Here is a 19,920-nt window from a genome sequence, read left to right as displayed (position 1 = left end):
AAGAGGATGATGGAGTTGAAGATATTTGGCAAGGTATCAAAAAAGTTTATAATGATACTAGCCAAGAAAAATTAGGTTTCAAAAAGGCTAACCAAAAGCCGTGGATCACTCAAAGATCCATTGATCTCATGGATCAAAGAAGAGAGGTAAGACAAAAGACACTCTCCAGAAACTCTCCAGAAGATAAAGACCTGTATAAGATGCTCAGTAGGGAAATCCAAAGAAGTGTCAGAATTGACAAAAAAGAACACTTGGAAAACCTTGCTATGCAAGCAGAAAATGCTGCTAATCAAAATAGAATGAAAGATGTCTATGAGATTACTAAGAGCATTGCAGGTAAAGTACACAAATCAGGATCACACATCAGGGACAAGGATGGTTCACTCCTTAAAACTGATGAAGATATTCTAAATAGATGGGCAGAGCACTTCAGTGAACTGCTGAATCTTCCAGTTCCAGAGGAAGAAACTGAGATTCCACCCTCAGATGCACTTGACATTGACTGTCGAGCGCCAAACCTATTGGAAATCAAGGAGGCCATTAAAAGTTTGAAAAATAACAAGGCCGCTGGACCTGATAACATACCAGCTGAGGTCATAAAAGCAGACCTAGATACATCTGCTGAGGCATTCCTACCTCTGATCACAAAGATATGGAATGATGAGTTATGCCCAGAGGACTGGAAGAATGGACATATCTCAATACTAGCCAAAAAAGGAGACTTGACCCAATGTGGAAACTACAGAGGGATAATGCTCCTTTCAGTACCTGGCCGTATCCTTAGTAAGATTCTTCTTAATAGAATAAAGAAGAAGGTTAATGAAAAGCTAAGACCTAATCAGGCTGGATTTAGACCAAACCGTTCCACTATTGATCAGATAACCTCTCTAAGAATCATCATAGAGCAATCCAAGGAATGGAACTCTGAGCTTTTTGTAAACTTCATTGACTACAAAAAAGCATTTGATTCTTTAGACAGAAGATCTCTCTGGAAAATCTGCCGACACTATGGCATTCCAGAAAAGATAATCAATATCATTAAAGCTATCTATCATAAAGGAGGTGGAAATGTAATGTATAAAGGTAAACTATCAACCTTTTTTGAGATTGTAACAGGCGTTAGACAAGGATGCCTTCTTTCTCCCTTCCTTTTCCTCCTTGCCATTGACTGGATCATGAAGAACTGTGAAAGTAATGATGGCATTCGCTGGGAGCTATTTGGCAATCCCAAATATTTAGGAGATCTGGACTTTGCTGATGATATCGCTTTGTTAACAAGCAATAGAAGTCAAATGCAAAGAAGGACTAACAGGATAGCTGAAACCTCCAAGAAAATTGGACTAGAAATAAATGTTCCTAAAACCAAAATACTCAGATTAAATGCAAATTCCCAAGAACCAATTACTATTGGAGACCAAATTCTTGAGGATGTAGATTGTTTTGAGTATCTTGGAAGTAAAATTGATGAAGCTGGAGGCACTTTAACAGATGTTAAAGCTAGAATTAACAAATCTAGGACAGCCTTTGCCAGCCTGAACAAAATTTGGAATTCCAACAACATCTCCATAAAGACCAAGTTAAGACTGTTCAAGTCAAATGTTCTCTCTGTTTTGCTGTATGGGGCTGAAACTTGGTTCCTAAACACAGCAGTGGTCTCCAAGCTACAGACATATGTCAATAAATGTCTAAGGAGAATCCACAAGATCTTTTGGCCTAATAAGATCACAAATGCTGAGCTTCTAGAGCGCAGTGATATGTCAGACATTAAACTGACAATAAAACAGAGAAAATGGAGATGGCTGGGGCACACTCTAAGGAAAGGGCATGATGATATAACCAATCAAGCCTTGACTTGGAACCCCCACGTAGGAAAGAGGAAACCAGGTAGACCAAAAACAACCTGGAGGAGGGAACTCTTAAGTGAACTGAAAGAAAAGAAAATTCCATCTTTCAGCAATGCCTCTAAACGTGCCCAAAAAAAAGGAAGATTGGAGAACCATTGTGCATGGCCTACGTTCTGCCGAGAACTAAAAGGCAATGATGATGATGATATAATAGGATAATATGTATTCTCCTTTTATATTTCTCTTTTCTTATTCACTTGCAGCTGCGCTCTTTTTAATGTAAGGAGGCAGAAAAATAGCCTAAACCAATTAGGGGCTTAAATCTGAAAATGAAAAAGCAAAAAACCATCCCATGACCTATGTGAAGCTTCCCTTAAATGGAGAATTTAGTCAGTTTATGAAATTTTTAAGCTTCAGACCAAAAAAAATACTTTTTTTGTTAAAAGAGAAACTTTTCTACAATTAGGGTTAGTCCTTTCGTCATTGCTCTTCTCATTAAGTTAAGCATGTGGTTTTCTCTGCTATTGTTAAAGATAGACTGTTGAGATTTTTAGTGAATATTCCCATGACATATGTATATCCAGTCTATAAATTATTTTGTCTGTCTCTCAATTATGCTTCAAAAGACTTAGGTTTCGTGATAATCTTTGAGTAATAGCATATTCTCTTAAAGTCTGCTCTATAACTTACTTTGTCTGTTTGTCCATTATATGATCCTTATTCAATATTCTATTTAACTAAAAAATTTCATTCTCTTAGTTTATTTTTTTTTCTTTATTTCATTATGTTATTATATTATTTATATTTATTTTATTAATTCATTATATTTTCATTATAATTTTCCTTTTTAAATGCGAAACTTTTCTATAGTAAGGATTGGTTAGTCCGTACGTCCAAACGGTTAGACGACATTTTCTTTAATTTAGACATGTTATAAATATCCTATCGATTTCAAACTTTGCAGAATGATTTCTGTAACAGTTGGGTACAATACTATATTCATTACTAGAAAGTATGTACGTCCATTTTTTTGTATAATATCATTGTCCCATTCATCTGGGTTTTGGAGTAATGTTTCTTAGGACAACAAGGTTTAGTATTATAATCAAATACTAAAAATAAAATTATGCCCTTTTACTATATTTTATACTAGCAGATTCGCCCCTAGCCTCTAGGGGCTTTGCCCCAAGAGGTGATAAAAATTTTTTTGGCGAAATTCGTAATAGGACCAAGAAAATCTTCATTTTTTTTGTTTTTGGGGGGGTTGGGGGTATCCCACCCCCCAAGAAAATAGCCTAAAACCACCACAGGACCAGTAGGTATATTCCCTGAATAGTAGAATATAATCGGTTCAGTGGTTACCGAGATCTTAAGGGACTGACAGACGGACAGACAGACGGACAGACAGACAGACGGATGGACAGACATCATTCTACTTTGTATTATAGATTTACGCTAATTTTAACAAAATTTATGTTTGACCTCCTGATTTTAGAGCTTTGCTTTTGTGAATGTTGTTATCCTTGTTATCTTGCTTTTTTTTCCTTTTTCATAACCTATTATATAAAGTAGTAATCTTTTTTTGTCTGTAGAAAAGCTAACCGCTGAACCTATATGGTTCTCCTTTACAGTGAAGCTTCTTTTAAGTTCATAGAGGGTTTATAATTATTTCAAGGGAGGGTATCTCCACCCTCCCAGAAAATTCACCCCAAGAAAAATATTACCCCATCCCCTCAAAAAATCTTTTTAACTTTTTAAAAGCAAAGCTTTTCTATAATAAGGATCAGTCCGTACGTCCGTAACGGTTAGCTATTTTCGTTAATTTAGGCATGTGATTCCTGTAGTAGAAAGGTACGATTTAGAAAGTCTATAATCATTATCAGAATATCCGTACATCCATTTTAAGCATACTAATTATTAACTTACAACAAATTTTTATGTATCAAAATTATCCGATTAATCTGATTTCTGGGATACTGATTCCTAGGACAACAAAATAGAATGTTATAAGCGAATCATATCTATAATCAAGTCAAAAAATGTGAGTACGTCCTTAAGCATTTTCCTGCATGTAAGCAATTTCTCAATAAATTTACTTACAATTTTGTTTCGAATTTTAAATTTTGTTTAAATTTATGTTCTGACTATTCAGTTCTGACACTCTACATTATTAATGTTCATTAAACTTTTTTCTACCGTTTCAGAGCTTTGCTTTTATAAATGTTGTCATCCTTGTAATCCTTTTAAAACTTAAATTTAAAACTGTAGAGGGTCACATTCCTTCCTTACCTTAATGCCCTACCTTCTATAATGAAGGGGCAATACAATTACAGAGGCTGTACAGGAGCCATAAAGGGCCTATGTTATATAAATTAAGGTAAGGGGCGATGAAGAGGCTATGAAGGGGCTATGTTATATAAATTAAGGTAAGAGGCTATTAAGGGGCGATGGAGAGGCTATGTAGGGGCTATGTTATATAATTAAGGTAAGGGGCTATTAAGGGGCGATGGAGATGCTTTGTAGGGCCTATGTTATATAAATTAAGGTAAGAGGCTATTAAGGGGCGATGGAGAGGCTATGTAGGGGCTATGTTATATAAATTAGGGTAAGGGGCTATTTAGGGGCGATGGAGAGGCTATGTAGGGGCTATGTTATATATATTAAGGTAAGGATTATATAAATTAAGGTAAGAGGCTATTAAGGGGCGATGGAGAGGCTATGTAGGGGCTATGCTATATAAATTAAGGTAAGGGGCTATTAAGGGGCGATGGAGAGGCTATGTAGGGCTATGTTATATAAATTAAGGTAAGGGGCTATTAAGGGGCGATGGAGAGGCTATGTTGAGGCTATGTTATATAAATTAAGGTAAGGGGCTACTAAGGGGCGATGGAGAGGCTATGTAGGGGCTATGTTATATAAATTAAGGTAAGGGGCGATGGAGAGGCTATGTAGGGGCTATGTTATATAAATTAAGGTAATGGGCTTTTAAGGGGCGATGGAGAGGCTATGTAGGGGCTATGTTATATAAATTAAGGTAAGGGACTATTAAGGGGCGATGGAGAGGCTATGTAGGAGCTTTGTTATATAAATAAAGGTAAGGGGCTATTAGGGGCGATGGAGAGGCTATGCAGGGGCTTTGTTATATAAATTAAGGTAAGGGGCTATTAAGGGGCGATGGAGAGGCTATGTAGGGGCTATGTTATATAAATTAAGGTAAGGAGCTATTAAGGGGCGATGGAGAGGCTATGTAGGGGCTTTTTTATATAAATTAAGGTAAGGGGCTATTAAGGGGCGATGGAGGAGCGATGGAGGAGAGATGTAGGGGCCATCAAAGTACAATGTAATATAAATTTGTGGAAGGAGCGATGAAGGGGCGATGTAGGAGCGATGGAGGAGCGATGTAGCAGCGATGTAGGGGCCATCAAGTTGCAATTTTATATAAATTTGGAGAAGGAGCGATGAAGGGGCGATGGAGGAGCGATGTAGGAGCGATGTAGGGGCCATCAAGTTGCAATGTAATATAAATTTGGAGAAGGAGCGATGAAGGGGCGATGGAGGAGCGATGTAGGAGCGATGTAGGGGCCATCAAGATGGAGGAGCGATGTAGGAGCGATGTAGGAGCAATGTAGGGGCCATCAAGTTGCAATGTAATATAAATTAGGGTAAGGGGCTATTTAGGGGCGATGGAGAGGCTATGTAGGGGCTATGTTGTATATATTAAGGTAAGGATTATATAAATTAAGGTAAGAGGCTATTAAGGGGCGATGGAGAGGCTATGTAGGGCTATGTTATATAAATTAAGGTAAGGGGCTATTAAGGGGCGATGGAGAGGCTATATAGGGGCTATTTTATATAAATTAAGGTAAAGGACTATTAAGGGGCGATGGAGAGGCTATGTAGGGGCTATTTTATATAAATTAAGTTTAGGGGCTATTAAGGGGCGATGGAGAGGCTATTTAGGGGCTATGTTATATAAATTAAGGTAAGAGGCTATTATGGGGCGATGGAGAGGCTATGTAGGAGCTTTGTTATATAAATTAAGGTAAGGGGCTATTAAGGGGCGATGGAGAGGCTTTGTAGGGGCTATGTTATATAGATTAGGGTAAGGGGCTATTAAGGGGCGATGGAGAGGCTATATAGGGGCTATGTTATATAAATTAAGGTAAGAGGCTATTAAGGGGCGATTGGGAGGCTATGTAGGGGCTATGTTATATAAATTAAGGTAAGGGGCTATTAAGGGGCGATGGAGAGGCTATATAGGAGATTTGTTATATAAATTTAGGTAAGGGGCTATTAAGGGGCGATGGAGAGGCTATGTAGGGGCAATGTTATATAATTAAATTAAGTGGCTATTAAGGGGCGATAGAGAGGCCATATAGGAGCTTTGTTATATAAATTAAGGTAAGGGGCTATTAAGGGGCGATGGAGGAGCGATGTAGGGGCGATGTAGGAGCGATGAAGGAGCGATGGAGGAGCGATGTAGGAGCGATGTAGGGGCCATCAAGTTGCAATGTAATATAAATTTGGAGAAGGAGCGATGTAGGGGCGATGGAGGAGCGATGAAGGGGCGATGGAGGAGCGATGTAGGGGCCATCAAAGTACAATGTAATATAAATTTCAAGAAGGAGAGATGAAGGAGCGATGTAGGGGCGATGTAGGAGCGATGAAGGGGCGATGGAGAAGCGATGTAGGGGCCATCAAAGTACAATGTAATATAAATTTCAAGAAGGAGAGATGAAGGAGCGATGTAGGGGCGATGTAGGAGCGATGTAGGGGCGATGGAGGAGCGATGTAGGGGTCATCAAAGTACAATGTAATATAAATTTCAAGAAGGAAAGATGAAGGAGCGATGTAGGGGCGATGTAGGAGCGATGAAGGGGCGATGGAGGAGCGATGTAGGGGCGATGTAGGAGCGATGAAGGGGCGATGGAGGAGCGATGTAGGGGCGATGTAGGAGCGATGAAGGGGCGATGGAGGAGCGATGTAGGGGCCATCAAAGTAAGTACAATGTAATATAAATTTCAAGAAGGAGAGATGAAGGAGCGATGTAGGGGCGATGTAGGAGCGATGTAGGGGCGATGGAGGAGCGATGTAGGGGTCATCAAAGTACAATGTAATATAAATTTCAAGAAGGAGAGATGAAGGAGCGATGTAGGGGCGATGTAGGAGCGATGAAGGGGCGATGGAGGAGCGATGTAGGGGCCATCAAAGTACAATGTAATATAAATTTCAAGAAGGAGAGATGAAGGAGCGATGTAGGGGCGATGTATGAGCGATGTAGGGGCGATGGAGGAGCGATGTAGGGGCCATCAAAGTACAATGTAATATAAAATTCAAGAATTAGAGATGAAGGAGCGATGTAGGGGCGATGTAGGGGCGATGTAGGGGCCATCAAAGTACAATTTAATATAAATTTCAAGAAGGAGAGATGAAGGAGCGATGTAGGGGCGATGAAGGAGCGATGAAGGGGCACTGGAGGTAAAGGACTATGGAGGGGCGATGGAGAGGCTATGAAGGAGCCATCATGGGGCTATAGTATAGCCTCTTATCATAAGAGGCGATATTAACGCCCCTTCAAAGGAGCTATTAAGAGGCCATGAAGGAGCTATAGCATAGCCTCTTATCATAAGAGGCGATATGAACGCTCCTTAAAAGGGGCTATCACATCGCTCCATATGATAAGAGGCTATGCTATAGCTCCTTGAAGGAGCTATAGAAAATCATCGCCCCATATGGAGCGATGTCATGGAAAGGACTATACCCTTTTATTCTAATCCATAACCTAAGAAAAGTTTTCAGGTATTCATGGAAAAAAATGTGTAAGAAATTTTTATCCTTACCAATTTTCCAATTAACCTCTCTGACTTAACCCAGACATACTTGTGAGCAATCTATCTATGCTTCAACAATGCTTAATTATCTATTTTCTTGCAACAGAAAAGGTTAGTCAAAAACCAAGTAATGGCTCTTGAGAAATATTATTTTCTTAATGGTTATCTTAAGGATAAAAATGAAAGATATATCTATAACATTAGTTTATTGAGAATTAGTTATCCAATTACTGTTTAGAATAATAGATCATTTAAAAGCATCATAATTTTTCCATGATTATAAAATTTGAATATATAGATTTCATCATTCATACATTTAATTATTCTTAAATTTTTAAGGTTATTTGATGTTTTACAAACCAAGGTGAGTAAGCAACAAAATAGAGCAATGTTTGCCTTTCTGTTTACAAGTCTGTTTTTTGTTTATGTGTGTTTTGGTAATGTAAAGTGCACTGGAAAAAGTATTTTGTCACATATACTACTATTTTCATTATTATCAAAAATCATTGAAAAACTGAAATATATTTTGTAAAATTCTATATTTCATTTACCTATCATTCACATTTTTTTTATTCTCTCTTAATTCATAATTTCATATCAGTGCATTTGTAGAAAATACATTATAAGTAAACCACTAATGGAGCTGTTTTGCATAACCCATATAGCTAAACAAACCATAAACAAGACTTTACAACATTTACAAGAGGTTTTATCGCCTTTGGGCAAAATTATAGGCAGAAATTATAGATTCATAAATAGTCAGAATGAAAAAATTTAGCTAGCTTGAAGAACATTGTCAGATTTTAAAAAATGATAAATCAGAAGAAATAATCAACAAAATATCTTTACATCAAATAAATTTAGAATAATTATCTTGAACATGTTAGATTAAATATCCTATTTTTTTTATTTTGTACTCAATATTCTAACTCCATGTCCATATGCCTATTCCAACACTTAAAGTGCTTAAGAAAAGATAATGTAAATCTGCACAGGGGAATAATTCATAAATATAGAGGCCCATAATACTTCCTTTATAGTGACAATTTAAAGATAAAATTAAGAGTAATACAAGGGCATAACAAGTAAATCATTTTGATAACAAAAATAAAAGGAGAATTTTTTCTAAAGATTCACAAGAAGATTTTAAAAAAGCTCATTTTCTCAACCTTAATAAGCAATATATTTTTTTAAACTGCCTCTGAATACTCCAATGAATAATGTGCATAATAGAGCTTTGTTCTAGCCTTACCAATTACATACAATAGCTTTTTATATCTGAGTGTCTTTAACAAGATAAGCAGGAAATATTTAAGATTAGAAACTGAAGAGAAAAAAGAAATGAGACAAGAAAGATAATGTCATTGTTAGTAAGTGAGAAAATAGAGTATGTGGGTGGAATATAAACTAGAATACAATTAAATTTAATGTGAAATAGATACAGTTTCTAATACAATTCTTGATTTTGATAGATACATAATAGGAGAGAAGAAATAATTAAATATTGTGACTTTTTATAACTAACAAGTGAATTTAGAATTGAACACTTAAAACTAAAATATTTAAACCATACATAAGGTATAACTGTAATTATGTATTATGCTGACCTTATAATACTCTTTTAGCAATATAAACATAAATATAATAATATCTTTTTCTACCAGCGTGCTGATGGAAAGGAAATAATCCAATCTCTTCTCTACTCATTTCTTTAATGTTTATACAATTCTACTTTGGATCTACATCTAGAACTATATATTTCTTTATTTTAGGATAATATATTTTTTAAGTTAACATATTAAAATAATGCTGTGGTTTAATCATTTTGGAGAAATGAAATCAGGATATTTTTTGACAAGACCAAAACTTAGTTAAATTTATTGGTAAACTTAAAAAATGAATTTATAAATGAAATGTCAAACTTTTTAACTTATTATTTTAGAGCTTACTAACTTTCTATTTGATAAATATTTTAAAATTCTCTGTTTAAATATTTGATTGAATAATAATAATGACAAATTAAAATTTAAAGTTTATAGTTAAAAACTTGTATTAACTTATATGGGGTCATGATTTGTTGTTTTTAAAGAACACCTTTCTTTAACATTCTGTCAATGATAACTAAGCACCTGACAGTGATAGAGTGTGATCAATTGGCAGATACTAATTTACACAAGACAACTTGGATCTTACGAAGAATATGAGTACAGTGGTGTATCAAGAGTCCAAAAAAATGAATAAATAAATAAAGATTAATCAAATTTATTTAGAAATTCAAAATATTAAACTGAATTACTTTTAATTTAATGCTTTCATTTGCCAAGAAGTTTTTATGCAGTATGTCTTTTACATTAATGATAATATTTTTTAAATTTTTTTTACCTAATATACAGACAAACCTGTTTGACCCTGTTTATAGATATATTTCTGGCCAGACAAAAAAGATATTTCTTACCTTAAGGCACTTATAGCATCTCTCTTGGCGGTTGAATATAATAAATTTATCTTCTTTCACTTTTCTGAAATAAAAGAAAATATTTAATTTATTTGTTAGGATTCTTTTTGAAGATACCTTTGTGTAAACAATTATAAAATTTCATTCAGTTATTTTGCACAACTTATCTTAACTTCATTGATCAAAGAGAATAACAAAAGATTTCTTTTGCAGATTACCAAAAGAGTGACTACTATATCGAGTGAAAAATAAAACTTATGTTACTATTGTTTAAACCTTCTGAACTAATCTTTTGCCCATTAAGGTGAAAATAACCAAAAAAGATTAGAATTGAAATGGAATTGAATTAAAGGAATTATTTGAATCATTTGATTGAACTTTTGACCAGATAACTATAGTATCTATCCCAAGCATGACCTATTCTTTTGCTTCAGTCTAAATGCATCATTTTGACATGATGTTTATACATTTTAACAAAAACTCTAAAAAGTTAAGTTTTCAAAAAAACTGTAAATTAAGTTTTTCAAAGATCTTTCAATGTAATGTATTTTTATCAGAAAGATACCCCTCTCCTATTTCAATTTTACAAAATATTTTTCTTTCTGCTGGAAATTCGCAAATGCAGCAAATTTAATTAGATTGTTCAAAAAAAATTATAAAAAATTTAAGCTGAATTGAAAGGATACTTTTTGATGCAACCCTTCTTTAACTTTCCCCACAAAACACACAAACACAATAACAAAAATTTTATCAAATTTTGGTGCATTTAGAAAAAAAGTGCTGCAAAAGCCTTTCCTTACCAACAGAATACTAAATACACACATCATTGGGTGGTATTAACACAATCTAACAAAGTTTAGTTGATTAAAATAAAATTATAATTCGAAAAAGTCTTATTTTGATTCATTTACAATATTTTTGCATGTATTTGAATTTAATTAAAGATATCTATATTTTCTTTGTTTGATAGATAAATGCCAGTAAATGTCCAAGAACACTTTTCTATAGTGGGGAGGGATCTCCTGAAATTCATTATACCCGGAATGATGAAATAGTTATCACCAATACTAAGGTTTAAAAAATAACATATTATTTTTAAATTGTAAAGTTTTATCATATAATGTTGGCATTGCAGAAAATTAATATCAAATGCAGTAAAATATTAATCAAGTGTAATACTCACTGTGTTAGGAGTTTTTAGTCATATAGTTTTTTTAAATAAATTAAATTACAGAAAGATCAACAGTGAGTTACAGAGTAGTTATATATAGTAAGCAGAATCTTCATACAGAAATTTTCGAAGGACATAACTATCAAAGAATCATTAACTATTAGAATTTTGAAAAGCATTTTTACTAAAAATAATAAAACCTTTAAATCAACAATGCCTGTTCTAAGTTAAATGCTTTTTAAAGGTATAAATTGAAGCAACAGAAAACTAATTTTGTTTAAGAATGATAAAGTACCATTACTTACCTGGGTCTATTAAAAGTAATGAGTATATTTTTCTCTGTAAATAACACTCTAGTTTCAGATTAGTGTTAGTCATGCAATTATCCCACAAAATGGAGCATGTATTATATACATGTTTCAAATAATTTTAACCTGAAGTTTAGTAACTTTGAAAAGTTGATACTTGAAATTTAGAAAATAAAAAGAAGGTAATCAAAATAAAATATTGCTTTTATATTCTATCTTTTGTTTTAATCAGACTTTTTTTTATATTTTATGAGCCTACATTCTCACTTTCTGTCCCAAAAAATATTTGATTGTAATTGTCCATATTAAAATTGATTTTTTAATAACTTTTTATTTGCACGTATTTAATGTATTGAAATGAATAAAATCAAAGTATTGGTTACAATTTATCAAGAGAAGTTACATGCTGTGAAAATAAATTGAATGCTGACAAAAGAACAAAATTGCAGTGTCTATTTGTATCACTGATAATAACACACACAATGAAATAATATTTCAAGATTTCATTGGCAAATATTTTAAAAAATTAAAGTGATTTTAAAAATGTTACCTGAAACACTTTCCTTCAGAACCAAATGTATCAGAATTAACTATAAACTCTTCTCTTTGGCCACTCTGCATCAAACAATCATTTATATTTATAATCCTAGTGTTGACAGATTATCTGATTATCTTTCAAAAGTTCTTAATTATTTGTATTGTACTTTAAGTACATGTAAAACCAATTTTTACATCTTTTAGTAATGTATTGAAGTGCCAAGTTACTTCTACAAATGCACTGACAACAAGAAAGAATGACTTTGGTTATTTTACCCTATCTTGGAATAATTCCAGTGCCAACTCAATGCATTTTCAGATAATTAACCTTATACATATTAAGTCTTCTACCTGGGTATCTTTATATAACCTCAAAGATAATTATTGTAGCTCATCTATCAAAGCCTATGTATGGTTGCATGTATTATTTAACTATCTACCTGCAAATATTTAAATGCATATTATAACAAATAAAATGAATAGTTGAACCTTTAAATGTGGGACAACCTTTTTTGAATAGATTAATGAAATCTAAATTTTCATATTTGTATAAAGCAAACTGTAGTATAGCATGTCCATAAAATAACCCAGACTTACATGAAAGAAAATGTATAATTTAATGTTGTTAGAAATTTAACTCTTGTATCATAATCCCTCCAGGTGTTTTGTCTCAGGTTTACACCTCAGATACTGAATTTCTGCTTTATCATCAGTCTAGAGATACTTTATAACTAAAAGTTTGTAGTTTTGGACAATAAAAACAAGAAATTTATTTCGAATTTTTTTTTACCTTTTACCTTATCAAGTAAATTGTTAAGACACATAAAAGTTGAGGACAAATGATCCACTTTTTAAACATGCAGATATCTGAATCCAACAAAAAAAGCTTATTAATGTGAAATTTGGTTTTTGGTAGGAGGTTGGGAAGGGTCATCAAGTATAGTCCTTTGAAAATGACTTTGAAATAAAGTTTGGCTTATATCATAAATTATTGACCAATACTAATATTTTGAAGCAAGAAAGTTTTATTTTGTGTTTAACAAATCAAATTAAGTCAGTTTAACTTTTGTATATATCTTTAAATCTAATAAAGAATATTTAAATAAACTTCAACAAAGTTAAGAATTCTAATTAGGTTAAGCATTCTTCATTTAAAACAGACCAGATAATATGTGTTTGTGCTACGTAAAATTCTTATTTTGAAATATATTTTTTAGAATTTGAATTTAAAAATTTTATTTTGTTTAAGGGAGTTTTATAAATTGTTTTACCATATAAACACTAGATGTGGCAATATGGAAAGTGTTTAACTCGCAATTTTAGTCAAACTTTTAGAAATATTTGCAAATATTTCATGTTCACATAAACTCATTTTTATGATCAAAGTATTTCAAATAGACCTACTAACACAGTTAGAGTTAACAGCAAAACAATAGAAGCAAATCTTCTGTTTATGGTTATGCTATTTGCCTTTGAGTACAGGTCATTGATGTATTGCATGTAGGTGAAAATATGCAATAAAATTTACAATAAAATCAAATTATTTCATCTTAAAGATTATTTGGGTTCTTACTTCTTTTTTTTTTAAATGATGTATAGGTGTCCTTATAAAGATAATTTTGTCTTCTGTCATATGTAGTTTTTCTCAGAAAAAAATATAATTACTTACTACTATTCAATAACAGTTATGTACAATCTCCAGCTTTGCAAACTAATTATATTTTCTATTAGTCGTACAAAATATATTTGGATTTTAATTTTGATATTGCATGACTTAAACTCAATGCGGAAAAAGCATAAAACATTTATATACATTTATATATATATGATATGCATATAAAGGGAAATAAAACGTTTGGTATATTTTTTTGGGGGGGTTTGTTAAAGATACCCCTCTCCCACTTTTTAAATAAAAAAATCAATACCACCTTAGATTTTATTTTCTTCTTTAGTATGACGCTAGTCCTAAAACTGGTAATAATCAAGATCCAATACAAGTATATGCAAGTATACAACTTATTTAGCAAACGGAAATGCAATCAAAAATAAAAATTTTATCAGGTCACATAAAAGTTTAAAATCTAAATTAAAATTTATATAAAATCGGAAATTTGTTTTATTCAAAGAAAAATGTCTGACTCAAAATTATTTGAAATTTTCAATATTGGAATTCAAGAGAAATATTTAATTAATAAATTGAATTAAAATCATCATATTATATATTTTTGCAAATATTTTTTTCCAAGAAACAAAAAGTATAATAAAATAGCTGGGTGTGATTACAAACCATCCAGAACACTCAAAAGTTTTCAATTTTATAAGCTAAGAAAAAAGGTGAAAAAAATAATAAAAGTATTTTATAGCTGGTTATGGATTTTCATTTGCAAAAATAGAATATAAACACAATTTTCTGTCTAGAAAGCAAAACCTTTCTATTGTGGCTAAGAAAAAAGCAAAACTAGCAAAAAACAGGTGAATAAATTCTTCAACAATGAAAACAAGTTTTAGCTGTTTTTGTGTATAATATATTTTTGACATTTTGCGCAGAGATATTCTCAGAAACTGTGCTGATAGTAAGAATATGACTTGGCAAAATGTTCTGAATTCTAAAGTACACACACAACTAATTAACATATCAATGTTGATAATAATGATTATATTATTTCAAATAATGGCAACGAACATACTCAATAAGATTACAAATACCTTAATGCTAAAGCATTTTAAATTTTAGTTTAAATAAAACTAAAAATAAAATGTTAAACCAATTTTATTTTGCAATTTTAAGTAAATATAATTTTCTGCTTGATAGATGTACAATTTATACACTTTAAGTTTAATAAAGCAAAATAAAGCAATAATTCCAATTAAAACAGCAGGGTATAGAAATTTTAGCTTATAAATATGCTGTAAACAATTATTATGTTACATCTAATCCTGTAATGTCTTTTATATGGATAAATGTATACTTGTTTGTGTAATACCCCCTTGTAAAACCAAAATCCTTTGGCCCAAACCAACAAGTTTAGATGATTATTTCTTGTTGTAAAACTTTGCCAAAATCTATTTCTTTCTTTATTCATATAATAAACCATCTAATTAATCTCAGATTATTTCTTGTTGTAAAAACTTAGTCAAAATCTATTTCTTTCTTTATTCATATAATAAACCATATAATTAATCTGAGAATAGATCAGAATATTTGTACAAAAATAAATAGTAAAAGAAATTTTTAGATTATATTAATCTATCAAATATATAGACTGAATTATTTATTAAACTATCCATATATAGTACATGGCTATATTTGCAATATACTAAAAGAATATTTGTTGGATGTATGATTGATGGTCAATTCATACCCAAACACTTTACCTACATACATATACAGGGTGCGCCACATAAATCCGGACTTTTTTTAAACGGCCATAGCGCCAAAACTACTTGACCAATCAGGACGTTTGACCCCACTATAAAAAGCTTAGGTAATGACCTTTTTGCCCATGAAAATCTTTGGACGATGGAGGACGTGTACGCCGAGCTGGCCGCGCATATGTTCAACAAGGCAGATTCGAATTGCGCAGATAAATTACTGTGGATTTATGACTTGGGCCTACTAAATCTGACCTCAGCCCATCTGTAGGTGAGATGGACTAATGAAACTTGCTGGATATACTATCAGATACCTAGTGAAAACACTAGAAAAGACTAGAGCTCTTTATCCCAGCTGACTTGGCTGTAGTACTCCGACAAAGTGGATCGTGGTAGATTTTAAGATGTCAAAAACGTCAAAAATCTTGAACATTTCTCGGTTCTTGACTTCAGGGACCCATATGGAACCTTGAAACTCGTTTTAGACTATGTATTGCGCTAATAACCCTATCTTAATCTTCGTGCCATTTTTAAAAAGGTATAAAACGTTGTTCTAGCTTAACTGTGGCCCAAATGAGAGCCGCCGTGTCAAAGGGTAGCTTTAAAAATAGGCTAATTTGGATCCTGCTGTTACTTACTCCTTAAGGAGATGTGGCCTCCCAGCAGCCCCGAGCTTAATATAATGGACTTTTGGGCCTATAGCGCCATTAAAGCATGAACCAATAGACGCGCCCATACCAAAAAAACCTCTCTCATTGCTCCTATCATGGAGAACTTCGCCTGCTTGAACAGGGACATGGTAACCAGGGTCGGCGGGCGGTTCAGGGGGCGGGTAGAGGCGGTGATTGAGGCTGGCGGCGATTTTATTAAATAATCTTATAGTCATATACCTAGGTTGCTTCCCAGTTTTTAAAATTCAATAAAATCTTTAAAATTTACGATTTTATGTTTATTTGTTTAAAAATGAGAAAAAGTCCGGATTTATGTGGTGCACCCTGTATATTTCATACCTAGGTAGAACAACAAGTATTTTCAATAATCCAACACTGAACAACAAAGATGTAACAATTCAAGAAATAAAACTTTAAATTAAAAATATCTTAACCCTAACTTAATCTTTTGAAACCTTATTTTAATAATTAATTTTATCTTCTAATGCCTACATTTACTCTTACTAATCTATTTATTTTTATCTTTTACTCTATTAACCCATATAGTATCTATTCAGTATATTTATGTATCAGTTTATCTATCTAGCTATCTATATATCTATCTATCTAACAAACTCTTTTAATAAATAAATGATTGATTTTCCTTGAAATAATTTCCATGCCATGGTTCTGGAAACTCGCACTCGTCTTCTTCTAATTTTACAATTGGATTATTATCGAAAATATTGGTAGAGGAATTTTTTTTCATATTTTTTTCTTCAAAGCAAATAAAATATACTGGCCTACAATTGGTCAATTAAAAGGTATATTAGCCTGATAATTTAGTCTGTTTCTTGGCCTACCATTGGACATTTATTATGCATGACGTCATTTTTATAGGCACTATAAAGAGCTTTAAATATAAGCTAATAGTAAACTAATTCTTCATGTAATTTCTTCTTCTTGATAATACACAAAAAGATAAATACTGTTACAAATGTTAAGTTAGATAGACTAGACAACTAAATGTTGTTTAAGATATAATCATTGACTGATTATCTTTACTTTTTCCCTATATATTTTTAGTAGCAAAGCTACTCTATAATTTGAAATGTCCGTATGTCCGTCTGAAAAGTTTTGGGGGAAACGTGATTTGCTCAGCTCCTTTTTAAGATAGACGCCTGAAATTTTCAGGGTTTAAATAAGTTCACATGTGACATTCGTCATATTTTCACCAAATTTTATTAAGTGGGGTGCTAGATCGATTTCTAGATTTTTCATTCGAGTTTTCATGAATTACTCAACTCATATTCAAGTTAGACGGCAGAAATTTTCAGGGATTGAATAAATTCCAATTCTGCATACTTCTATCCAGTTTCATCGAACTTTGCAAATTGGTTAGGGTGCTAGTTCGATTTCTAGATTTTTAAATTTTTATGAATTACTCAACTCCTATTCAAGATAGACGGCTGAAATTTTCAGGGATTGAATAAGGTCCAATTCTGCATACTTCTATAAAGTTTCATCGAGCTTTGCAAATTGGTTGGGGTGCTAGTTCTATTCCTAGATTTTTAAGTTTTCATGATTTTCTAGACTTCTATTCAAGATATACGACTGAAATGATTTCAGGGATTAAATAAGTTTACATTTTACATATTCCCATAAAATTTCATTAAGATTTGCTTATTCGTTGGGGTGCTAGATTGATTCCTAGATTTTCACATTGTAAATTTTAATAGGTTTCGTGATTTATTTTAATGTTCATTTTTTATGACACTTATTTTCCGGATGTCCATCCATGAGTTTTTAGCTTCGCTACTTATGGATGGTGTCATCCTTTTTTCATATAAGAGACATTATTATTTTAGAAAAAAAGAAGAACTTTTATATAAAACAATTTCTCCTTTTCCATGTTTGCTATTTAATTAATAAAACTATTGAAAAGGGAAATTATATAAAATCTGTCAAACTATACATAATCCAATATCCTAATTCTTTCAGACATTGTCAAATATAAATCAAAAGTTGTATTCAAACTTTTGCTGATGTAAAATCAATCAAATATGTGTCTATTCAGCCAAAGATTAGTATTGTATACTAGTCCAGACTTCAGAGCCTTATACATTCCCATAACTACCTACTGCCCAATAGATTTTTATCTTGTTTTAACTTGTATTTTCTAGAACATCTGCATTGAAAGTAATATAATGTTTACAACATTATGTTTGTTTGAAGTCAATTCTTAAAATTTTAACTTTTAAAATTATAATATTTAAATTAAATACTTTTGAATATCTTCCTTATAGAATTAAAAATTATGTATCTTATATCTTTCAAAAGAGTAGCTTCAGTTTTTAAAGATTGGACTTTTGTAGACAAATGATACTTTACGTAGCTCAAATTTGCAAGCTAAGGTTAGGTTAATGTCAATACAAAACTTCAAATAACAATTTTGTACAAAACAAGAATTATTTTATCTTTAAAGTTTTATTTGCAGATTTGACTTTTATTGTGTATGTAATATATGAACAATTCTTTTAGTATTTTGTTATATTGTTTATAAACTTTTCTAGAAATTGTTTCACAGTTTGAACACCATTGGTTAAAATCTGCAAGCCAATGACCATGTTTTTCATTTGTCTAAATTTTAAATGTAAGGCCTGAATTATAGATGAATTTTATACGAGAGTGTTGACATTATGGATATAGAATGTACCTGGATATCAGAACAGGGGAAAAAAGGTCGTCAATTCTTATTGCTAACATGGACATCATTTATCGGTGAGTTTGTTCATACAGTAAGAGGGGAAATAGAGGGAGAAAGTGGGTGAATGGTGGGTGTCGTTATCTTAGCCAGCTACAAATTTCACTTTATTAGAATACATGATAATCTGGTGCAAGATTATTAATAAATAGGTTATTTTACTTATTAGTGATTTGAGCTATAAGATTACACTTATGTTGTTACTTTTTCCAAATGTCAATATCCAAGTTTCAATGTTTACTTTTTTATCCTATGATATAAAGTAATAAGTTTTTTTGTCTGTAGCTAAAGATCTCGGACACTGGCGGTCCAAATTGATTATGCTTTTAACCATCTTTGGGCGGTTTTTGACTATTTTTCTTACCTTCTCCTCCCTTCCATAGGGACTAGGGGATAAGCAACTAGTATTATGTAATGCAATAAGGATATTTTTCTGAATCTAAAGATTTTGGAAATTGCTGGTTCTACTTAGGTAATCTTAGAAAGAGCTTTTGTGTAGTTTTGGGCGATTTTTCCTGACCTCCCTTTGAGTCTAGAAGCAAAATATCCAGTGCATTTAATATATTACATACATACCACTATATGTAAAACCGAAGAATTTTGCAGATATATAAAAAAATAGAATGTAGGTGCACTTATTCAACTTAATAATCATGGAAAATACGTATCTTTTCGCAAGACTCTTGTTAAGATTGACTGAAATTTATTTTTGTGAGCCTTATTTTGGAGCTTATCCCATTTATTTTTTTTTCTACCCCTTGTTCCCGAACATTAAAAACCTACCCAAGACTAAAATCAGATTAATGCTATTATACAGATCTTACAGGATACGATTTCAATTATTTGCAATTGGTTAGATAAATGATGTTATATCCATTTTTGAAAAGTTCAATGTGCACTTGAACGAGTTTTTACTGTTATGAGGGCTCAATTTGAGAATTCTTATAGGCAAATTTCTTACAAATATTATCAGGATTAATGGATAGTT

General features: G+C 32.1%; 1 protein-coding gene across 1 annotated transcript in view; it reads right to left on the bottom strand.

Moving 5' to 3' along the window:
• LOC145325109 (uncharacterized) overlaps positions 1-19,920 on the bottom strand; it is a 94,681-nt gene that overhangs the window by 55,848 nt on the left and 18,913 nt on the right. Inside the window, exons 3-5 of the mRNA XM_080167957.1 lie at positions 16,835-16,882; positions 12,160-12,226; positions 10,131-10,194 (exon numbers count right to left, since the gene is read on the bottom strand). Of these exons, the coding sequence (XP_080024083.1) occupies positions 10,131-10,194; positions 12,160-12,226; positions 16,835-16,882 (179 nt within the window). The remainder of the gene's footprint in view (positions 1-10,130; positions 10,195-12,159; positions 12,227-16,834; positions 16,883-19,920) is intronic.

This window comes from Acartia tonsa, chromosome 7 (genome assembly GCF_053477335.1).
Source record: "Acartia tonsa isolate MP-2025a chromosome 7, ASM5347733v1, whole genome shotgun sequence".
Classification (NCBI taxonomy): domain Eukaryota; kingdom Metazoa; phylum Arthropoda; class Copepoda; order Calanoida; family Acartiidae; genus Acartia; species Acartia tonsa.
This window is presented reverse-complemented; position numbering and strand designations above follow the sequence as displayed.